This window comes from Monoraphidium neglectum (assembly GCF_000611645.1).
Source record: "Monoraphidium neglectum strain SAG 48.87 unplaced genomic scaffold scaffold01182, whole genome shotgun sequence".
Lineage (NCBI taxonomy): Eukaryota > Viridiplantae > Chlorophyta > Chlorophyceae > Sphaeropleales > Selenastraceae > Monoraphidium > Monoraphidium neglectum.
In genome coordinates this window covers 8,083-17,383 of record NW_014012446.1, presented here as the reverse complement: position 1 = coordinate 17,383, position 9,301 = coordinate 8,083, and the positions used below count along the sequence as shown (strand labels likewise).

The 9,301-nt window shown below is 62.5% G+C and overlaps 3 protein-coding genes across 3 annotated transcripts in view; 1 reads left to right on the top strand and 2 right to left on the bottom strand.

Moving 5' to 3' along the window:
• Positions 1-332: 332 nt before the first annotated feature.
• Positions 333-5,067, bottom strand: MNEG_6943 (hypothetical protein; the record flags this gene model as incomplete). The annotated part of the gene is made up of 11 exons (XM_014044586.1): positions 333-431; positions 958-1,068; positions 1,567-1,759; positions 2,295-2,407; positions 2,864-2,986; positions 3,355-3,383; positions 3,653-3,803; positions 3,876-3,968; positions 4,216-4,317; positions 4,686-4,713; positions 5,003-5,067. 11 exons carry the CDS (start codon positions 5,065-5,067, stop codon positions 333-335), a joined length of 1,107 nt encoding a protein of 368 aa, XP_013900040.1.
• Positions 5,068-7,218: 2,151 nt separating this feature from the next.
• Positions 7,219-7,527, top strand: MNEG_6942 (hypothetical protein; the record flags this gene model as incomplete). The annotated part of the gene is made up of 1 exon (XM_014044585.1): positions 7,219-7,527. One exon carries the CDS (start codon positions 7,219-7,221, stop codon positions 7,525-7,527), a length of 309 nt encoding a protein of 102 aa, XP_013900039.1.
• A 585-nt stretch (positions 7,528-8,112) lies between these two features.
• Positions 8,113-9,301, bottom strand: part of MNEG_6941 (mannosyl-oligosaccharide glucosidase) — a gene marked incomplete at both ends in the record, with an annotated part of 9,260 nt that continues 8,071 nt past the window's right edge. The window contains one exon of the mRNA XM_014044584.1: positions 8,113-8,407. Coding sequence (XP_013900038.1) covers positions 8,113-8,407 — 295 coding nt within the window. The remainder of the gene's footprint in view (positions 8,408-9,301) is intronic.

Here is a 9,301-nt window from a genome sequence, read left to right as displayed (position 1 = left end):
GTGGTGGGTGGAGGCACTTGGTTGAAGCGGTGGGGTGCGTTGTCAATGTGTATGTGAGTTGGTGTATTTGTATGTGTGTTTGGGGCAAGGGGCTGGAGGTTGTGCATGTTGTGTCGCCATAGATGCAGTGAAACTCTCAACAGCAGGTCGGTGCTCGACATTGCTGGGACGCACATGACGATGGACACCAGGGCTGTGTCCACTCGCCGCCCCCACGGCGCGCACGCCGGCGGTAATGCAGCGCAAACGCTGCCGATGAGGCGATCGCGGAACAGGGCAACGACGACGCGGCACGGGTGCAGGTGACGACAGCGGCCCGCGGGCCGCGCCTCTCACCTCCAAGTTGTCGCCACCCGCACCATCTCATCGATTGTGGCGTAGCTTCCTGTGTACTCGTCTATCAAGTCGTGACGGCCGGCTGCGGTTGACACCTGGCGAGGTGGGGGTTGTGGGTGCGTGCATGTGTGTGCATGTGTTTGTTTCGTGTTGTGTGTTTGTGCGTGTGTTTGTGTGTGCGCATCCGTGCGTGTGTGTGTTCATGCGTGCGTACGTGTGTGCATGTGTGCGTTCGTGCATGCGTGCGTGCGTGCGTGCACGCGCGCGCGCGTGTGTGTGTATGTCTGTGTGTGTGTGTGTGTGTGTGTGTGTGTGTGTGTGTGTGTGTGTGTGTGTGTGTGTGTGTGTGTGTGTGCACGCGCGTGCATGTGTGCGGTGCATGTGTGACCCCAGCTGACGCTTTCACAGAGCAGAAGCACCGCGGCAGCAGCGAAGGGTGGTGTCGCCTGAGCAGCAACAGAAAAGTGAAGAGGCTGTCGGGACCAAAAAGACCCACGTCCTGCAGTGGGGACCAACACATGGGCGCCCGCACACCCACGCACGTTGCGCAGGCGCCCCCGGCCGCCTCCCAGCCCGAGGTGCCTGCGGGGCACGCAGCGACTGCGGCCCCGCGAGGCTCACCGCCGCGCGCGCCATCTTGTCTCGCGCGCGCTGCTCCTCGCGCATCGCGTCGATCGACTCCTGCAGCTTTGGCGTGAGAGGCGCGTTGAACCAGGGGTGCTTCTGGATACCCTGCGATGCCGGGTAGCGGCCGCAGCAGTGGAAGAGGTGGTTTGAATGAATGAAGTAAAATGTGGAGTCAGACGGGTGAAGTGTGTGCCAGTGCGCAATGCAGGGACGCGCCCGACCATGCAGTGGCATTCGCCGCACTGTCCCCCTCTCCGACTCGAGCTCGAGCACACTCATACACTCCGCCTTCCGTGTCCCCTCCCCAGCACGTACGTTCCCTATGCTCGTGCGTGCGACCTCGCAGCCAACCTTCTCCCCTCCTCCCCCCACGCGCGCACACACACACACACATATGCACAGACACCTGTGCACACACTCACACACACATGCACACACACACACACATACGCACACACGCACAGGCACACACACACACCACACACACACACATGCATGCATGCGCATGCACATACACACACGCACACACACACACACAGATACACACAAACACACATGCACACACACAAACCACAGATATACCACCCCACCCTCGCCACCCACGTCGATCGTGATCCTCTCCTCCTCGTTGCCCACGAAAATGCTGTCCAGCAGGTCACGCAGCTCGGGGCTCAGGTCTGCCGCGTGCTTCTCAATGTACGGGTCGCTGCTGGCCCACCCGCCGCGCTCTCCCTTCATAGCGCGGATGCGCTCCAGGGCGGTCGCGCCCTCGTTTCGGAAGGCGCTGGGCTCCAGCCTGGGGGTGGAGCGGAGTGGGCGATGTGTTAAACTCCATGTACGCTCAGTGATTGGGTATCGGCATGAACAGTTCGTTGGTTGCATGTAAAATAGATGGTTTGTTGAGTTGTGGCATTTTCTGTCAGTGCTGCTGTGTAGGTGGTGGGTGGGTGGGTGGATGGGCCGTTGGTGGGCCCAACATTTGTTGGGCTGCCGGGGAAGGCACCAGTAAGAAACAGGGGGCAGGTGGGCTGGGCTCAGAAGAAACGATCAGCACCCTCATGGCATCCTTGACTGGCTGTTGACGACTGGGTGAGAATTTCTGATGCAAACCAAGCCAAACAAGAGTTTTGTGAGTGGGTTGAGTCGTGAAGGCAGGAAGAGGAAGAGGAAGAGAGAAAGGGGAAGGGGTCGGTGTTGGTGGCGGGTAATTTTCAGGGTAATAGCGACGACCCATGGGGCTGCAGCTCCGCACGGCCCCTCTGCTTTGTTGAGTTGAGCAACGCAGCGGGGTGTTGCAGCGGAGGCAGCTGCCGGGCAGCTGCCCGCCGCACCAGAAGGGCGTGTGGCGTCCGAAGAACATGTGGCAGAGCAGAATGCCGCAGGCCCACACGTCGGCCTCCACTGCGCTGTACGTGTTGGTGGGGTAGAAGGCCGACTCAAGCACCTGGGGGTTGAGGCCGAGAGGCAGGCGGCAAGGAGAGGGTCTTGGGGGTGAGCTGGGGCGGAGAGGGTGGTTTGGAGGGCAGGTTGGCGGGGGCTGGAGGGTAGAAAAGGTCGGGAAGAAGGGGTCGAATTGAAGGGGAACAGTGTGGCCGGGGGGGGGGGGCGCAGCACATGAGGGGTCTGCAATAGCGGGTCACGACGGCCTGCGCCCACCCCCCTTTTCGAACGCCATCACGAGAGGGCACCACCGTGTCGCGCAATTCAAGCTGCTCGCCTCTGCCGTCGTTTCGACTCCAGTGCCCGCCCCTGACCAAGCTGAGTCCTTGGTGCCTTGGCACATATCAACGTAGGTGGACCCTCCAAAACCCTGCAACACAAAAGGCAGATGGACCCCCCAAAACCAGCTGCACACCCCGGCTTCGCGGGACGTGCCAGTCCTGGCGCCGGCATCCCGCACCTGGGGAGCCATGTAGGCGGGGGTGCCCGCGAACGTCCTGAACCGCGCCAGCTTGCTGGGGGCCGCCTGCTTCTCCCAGCGGCGCGCGCAGCCAAAGTCCGTGAGCTTCAGGCGCGGCGGGTCCTGACGGGTGTTGGTCGAGGGTGTGTAGAGATTTGGTGGCGGCAGGCACGTCGAAATTCTCGTCGGGAGCGGAGGAACCGATGGAAAAAACAAGCGCCGATATTTGTGGGGGAACAGCGAGCCCTTGGGTTGGCTGCAATGGGATCTGGCATGCTGCAAGCGGGCAGCGCGCCTGGTTGCGGGTCCACGCGTCTCGACACAGATTCTGACCGCATCGCAGCGCCGGTAACGCATGGCAGCGCGTCGGGCTCTGCTTCATGACATTAAAACTTGCAAGCAGTGGCCGGTTGTGGGCCGTTTTAACCCAGATATCATCAACACCGGCTGTTGCGCGTGGCGACATGTGTTGGAGTGTGAGGGTAACCGACAAGATCTGAGATCAGTCGGCTCACGTTGCCTGTGAGCAAGAAGTTTGAAAGCTTCAGATCACGGTGCGCAATGTGGTGGCGGTGGCAGTAGTCCAGCGCGTTTATGATCTGGATGAAGAAGTAGCGCGCGGCCGCCTGTCGCGGAGGGGCGTTTGAATTGGAGGGTGCAGGGGGCGGGGTCGGGGCAGGCGGATGTCGGGTGGACGAGGAGACAGAGAGCCTGGGCAAGGAAGCCCCGTGCGGCCCGCTTGTGACGAAGCCTCCCAGTTGCAAGGAGCAGCCTGGTTCGTCGACTGACTTGGCATAGCCTGCTGCTGCTGCTCCTGCTGCTGCTGCTGCTGCTGCTGCTGCTGCTGCTGCTGCTGCTGCTGCTGCCACCGCCGCCGCCGCCGCCGCTGCTGCCGCCGCCACTGCTGGCGCTGCTGCTGCCAATCGCTCGTGCTAATCCGCTTGCTGCGCAAGATGCACGCACCGCCTGCGCGACGATACCGACCCTTACACCGCAAAGCAAGCATCATCACCTCGTCGATCTTGAACTTGTTGCAAAAAACGTGCAAGTCGCCCCCGGCCTCATATGACATCACTATGCCGAGGTAGCGCGGCGTCAGCACAACCTGCAGATGTCCAAGGTAGCGTGCGGGCCGCTTGTCGCGTTGTGTTGCCGGCACGGGGCTGGGGCCATGGAAAACATGAAATCGCGCCACCTTGTTTCACAGCAAAAGACTGTAAGCTCGAGTTGCCGGCGCTCATACCCCTTGACAAGCATGCTGCTGCAGCTCGACAATGCAACTCCAGCTCAAGTGGCAGTCACAAGGTCGAAATTCTTTCGGATCAGAGCAGAAATCTGATATCAAATCTCACCTGCTTGAGCTCCACGATGTTGACGTGCGACAGCCGGGCCTGCAGCTGGATCTCGCGCCGCACCTTCTCGGGTCCGAGAGCCAGATCATCTCCACGAGCGATCTGGTCGTTGTTGGCACCAAGAGGGGATGCTGCTTGGTGAGGGGGCTGAAGCAGCAGGGAGCTCAGCACAGGGAAAAGCCCGCAAACCGCGCCGGAAGTAGCACACCAGCTGCGACACCCAGTTACCCCGCACCCAACACCAGCCGTGCCGCCGTCCAGACACCATCATCCCCGACGCCGCCGCGCGCCGCCCCCTAAAGCCGCCCCTCGCTTCCGCGTGCGCCGCCTTGCCCGCAGCCGCGGCTGGCGGTGCCATGCGGGCTGCGTGGTGCGGGGCGCCGCGGGCTCGCTCCCTGAGCGCGTCGAGCCGTGCCCACCAGCTTAATGGCGACGCGGGCCCCTGTTTTTTTACTAGTGGCCAGCCACACCTCTCCCTCAACGCCCTCGCCCACGGGCCTGCGAGCGGCCAGCCAAATGGCGGCGGGTTTTGAAACGCAGGCGCCTGACGCACGACCACTTCGGCCGCATTGACCCTCAACCGGGCGGAGGGACGGCGGCACGCTCTTCCCCCCGCGCTGCGTCAGGCATGGCGCCACGAGATCTAGCACGCCGCCATATATAGCAAGGCGGGCGATACATAGGTTGGGCGTCGGCACCCCAGCAAGCAGATCGCGCGGAACACCGCTTGCATGCTGTGCACGGCAACCGGCAAGCGGCGTCGGCAGCATGTGCGTGTGCTGCCCACTTTTCGAGGTCGTAAAGCTCCTCCAAGTCAGCATCCTTCTTCATAAGGGACAAAACGCAGCCCATGGCGTCCAGATACTCCCAGAGGCGCCGGCGCCGGCCACGCCACCGCCTTGCCGGCGCGCTTCGCGCTTCGGCACGCAGACGCCGCGCCTGCCGGACCCGGCCGAAAGGCGCGCTGCAGCCGGTGTAGAGTGTTTGAATCTAGAAGGTTTGGGGTAAAGATTCGACAAGGCGGCACCCGACGCTGCAATCTTGGCCAATGCTGAGACTACGTATGCACCCCGTGATGGCGAAGCTGATGTGTTGGCTCTTGCTAGCTACATTCAAGAGTTGGACTGGACCACATGCACCTGAAAGATTCTGGCACACCAGTGTCACCCACGAAGCTCAAAGTTACGTGATCCAGCGAAGCGTCCCGTGGCAGAGCAAAAGCTTGCAGACTTGTGTAATTATATAAGGCCCGGATTTTTTACCTTTCAAGCTGAGCAAGCAGCAGTCAAGCATACCGTAGTGGACGACGCCCCGCTCGTCGCGTCGCGAACTCGCGATGTTCGCGCGGCACCGTTCGTGCGCGCCGCTGTCACAGCAGTCGAGGCTCAAGATCCCGATGCTGGACGGCATAAGTAGAAACATCATTTTTGTTGCGTATGTCACATGGGGTGGCTGCGAAGAACTGCTCGGCGCGGCATCCGCTTTTGTGACCCCAGCTGCTCGTGCCAAGCCGCTGCAACCGTGCACTGCGCGAGCCGCCTCACGCAGGTGCCCCTCATAACCTCCAGACCCCAACGCCGTCCTTGCGGGTGCGAACAGCCGCAGGTTGCTTGGTCCTGCGCACAGCAAGCGGGTTTGTCACTCACAGCCTCCAGAAGCCCCTGGTTTGGCCCTGATAGGCCGACAGCGTCCAGTCTCGTCCAGGTGTGCAACCCCCCCCCCTTGCATCTGTCACATCCAATGCTCCTGATTATGAGTTTCAAACCCCAAGGATCCCGAGCCGCGCGCTGCTCGTGCACTCGGCCGCTTGGGGTTGCCAGCGGGCTGCCGCGCGGCTGCCCTGCAGCTGCCGCGCTGGCTGCCCGGTCAGCGCAACTTCTAACAGCCTGCCAAGAACGCAGCAAAATGCAACCAAATGTGGGCTCAAACGTACGTTTTGCATCGGGGCACAGCTAGCGGGGGCACGCGAGGGGTATGTTCTTTTGCAGTTGGCACTCGCTGTGGGGCTTGCCAGAACGGCGCCATCGATAGGGCCGTCCACGCCCGTCAGCTTCCCTCCCTGCCGTTTTGTCTTTTGGGCCAATGCACGCACTGTTGATATACCTGGAAAAAGCGGGCCTGCTGGACAAACTCCCAACGGGATCCAGGTCTGAGGCACACCTCTTAGGATGGGTTGCATCTGTATGTCAATGATCTACAACATGAAGTTTGCTCTGCTAGCAGGCCGGCCAACCCCAACGTCCGTGTGCCTGAACTGAAAAAGGGGCTTTCAAACAGGCCAATTCACATCAAATGGATTGGCTTGAGCAGAATTAGCGCCCTGCAGGCAGGTCGAGGCGGGGATTAGTAGTGGTGACACCCACCGGTGCGGTTGGGAGCTGCCTGGAGCTGCATGCTGCCGCCTGGCTGCCGCGAGGCCGTTTTGCGCCACCTGATTGCAAGCCCATGGGGGCTGCCCATTCTCCGCGGCTGTGCTTATGCATGGACACATGCACACCCCAAAGCAACGCCTGCGCGACCGCCAGTGAGCTGGGCCGGTTCGCATGAGTCATGCACGGACAGCTTACGCTTGGCTGCCGGACCACCGCTGAGGCTGCCCTCACCACCCACCGCAGGCTGCCGCGGGTGGCAGCTGCTTCGACTGGTTCCTCTCTGCCCAGCAGGCCTTTTGCATACCGTTGTTCAGCTGTAGTCATGTCCTCCGCAAATCCCCAAGCTGCTACAGACTGCTTGCTGCCCGGCTGCTGTGGAAGCCGCCATCGCAGCTTCCGCTGTGCTCATCACCGCCATCCAGCAGGCCCCAGGCCGCTGAGCAGGTGCAGTGCAGTCTGGCTCTCTGCTTGCGCCATGCTGACACTGTGTTTCTCCCCCACCTCATGATGCATGCAGATCCTGGGCACCAAAACTGCTTCGCGATCGACCTCCTCTGCCAATTATTCAGCAAAGTATCATACGGCAGGTTTGGCGCTGAGCCTGGCCCAACGCCACGTCAGCCCCGTGCTGATGTCAGCGGGGCTGGTCGCCGACTACGGCCAGGGTGACTGGTCGGAGGACCGTCTGGTGACGGCGCTGCGGAAAGGTGTGCAGCAGGCCGTCACCCACCCCCTGCTGCTGCAGGCTTCCAGCCGGGTCGCCGGCGTCCGCGGACAAACGCGCCGTGTCAACTTGCTGGATCGACTGAACGATGCAGGGCTGATGGGGGCCCTCGTGTGCCCCCTGCTCGGCCTGGAGCTGCTGAGTGGTGGCAGACCGCGCAGCCCGTTGGTGGGGCCGGGGCTGCCGCGCGCGAGGCGCAGTGCAGGCCCGGGGTAGCTTCAAACTCGTCGCGTCACACTCACCCTGCCCCTCCGCGCCGTGCACGAGCTTTTGATTACGGTTGGGTGCGAGGGCGAACAGCAGACTGGTTGGCTCGGCCCGCGAGCATCCGCGTCGCGCTGGTTGCAGTGGGTGGCGGAGGGCGTCGGTGGCGGCTGTCTGGGCCTAAAGGCACCACGGCCACTACCAGCACAACAATCCTTGAACCCTGAACTGCTCACAGCACCTGTTTGATCTGTCTCCCATATGCAGCCTGCAACCAAGCTGCCTTGCCAGCCCCTGTCCCCTCGGCTGGCCTTCTTTACCCTGATTGCCTGCCACGCCCTGGACCCTCAGCGGCCATCCGGCAAACGCTTCGCCACCCTCCCACGCGACAGCCAGAACCTTGTCCCACCGCAATGCCCGGTCACCCCATGCGATGCCGCTGTGCAAAAGCTCTGGGGGCCGGTAGTTGCAAGCCGTTTGAAGAACAATGAACACTACCTGCTCGAAAGAATTCTGAACACCTCCAATTGGAGCTTCAAGTTTGATCGCCCTTGAAACACATCACCCAAGACCCGTCCCGCCTGCGCGGGTGGTGCATCAGTACACCTCCGCCGCCGCGAGGGTTAGCAGCGCCGTCCACCCCGTGAACGGGTGGCTGCTGATCCCGTCACCGGTGACGTCATCGTACTGCTCCCAGAGGTAGCTGGTCGAGTAGTACTGCCCCAGCAGGTTGCCCAGCAGCGCGGTACGCAGGCGGCGGTACGCGTCGGCCGCCTTGTCAGCGTGGGGCCCAGGGGTGGTGGAGTAGTGGTGCAGGGCCCTGAGCGCGAGGTAGTTGATGTTGATCCAGATCTGGCCGCGCCAGTACGGGGGGTCGTGCTCTGTGTTGCGCCTGCGGTTCGAAGGGGTTCAGGGCGTGCGGGCGGGCGCGTCGTTTCTGGCGCGTCGAAGGGATGCGGTGGGCTTTGGAGGGGGGTGGTGTCAGGGGACCCCAGTTCACGCAGCTACGGCCGACGAACGGTGGCCGCCCTCCCGTGCGAGGGGCGGCCCCACTGCAGACCGCGCCGCGGCGCCGGGGCGGCCAGACCGGCCCCAGCACGTTCCCCTCTTCGGCCTTCAGAGAGTGGCAGTGTGCGGGTGCACAACAGCTCGTTCAACAGGCTTAGGGGTTCAGCCATCAACCTCGCTTTTGGCTGCCGAACCCACATCTCCTGCGGCGCCGCGCCCCCGGCCCCGCCCGCCTCACTTCTTATATATACTGCTGCTCCTCGCCAGGGACCTCAGCCCCTGGTCCGTCCACGTCAGATCCTCGTTCAATATCAGGTCGAGGGTGCGGCCGAGCTCAGGGCAGTCCGGCGGCAGCAGGGCGGCCAAAAACGGGAAGAGGGAGACGTAGCCGAAGGCGGGCACGAGCTGCCGGGTGGGGGGGTCCACGACGACGCGCTTGAAGACGGCCTGGGGGGCGACGGAGGGTTTTGAGGGTCGGCGGCGGTGGCGGGTCCGTGGCGGTCGCGTGTTGGTTGGGCATGGGGCAGGATGGGCGAGGGCTGCTGCCAGCGCCCATCTCTGCAGAGAAATGTATTATGCATGCTGTCTAGTGGCTGGCCTGGCCAACTGCAGTCATCAGCAAACAAGACTCTCCACCAACCCGTGCACATTTGCACTTGCAATCCAGCACAGCTGCATCACCAATCGCATGACCCAAAATCATGCACAAAGCACACCCATCCAGCCAGCCACACGCCCACTCACTCGCACACACGCCTGCTCTCACACGCACTATCTC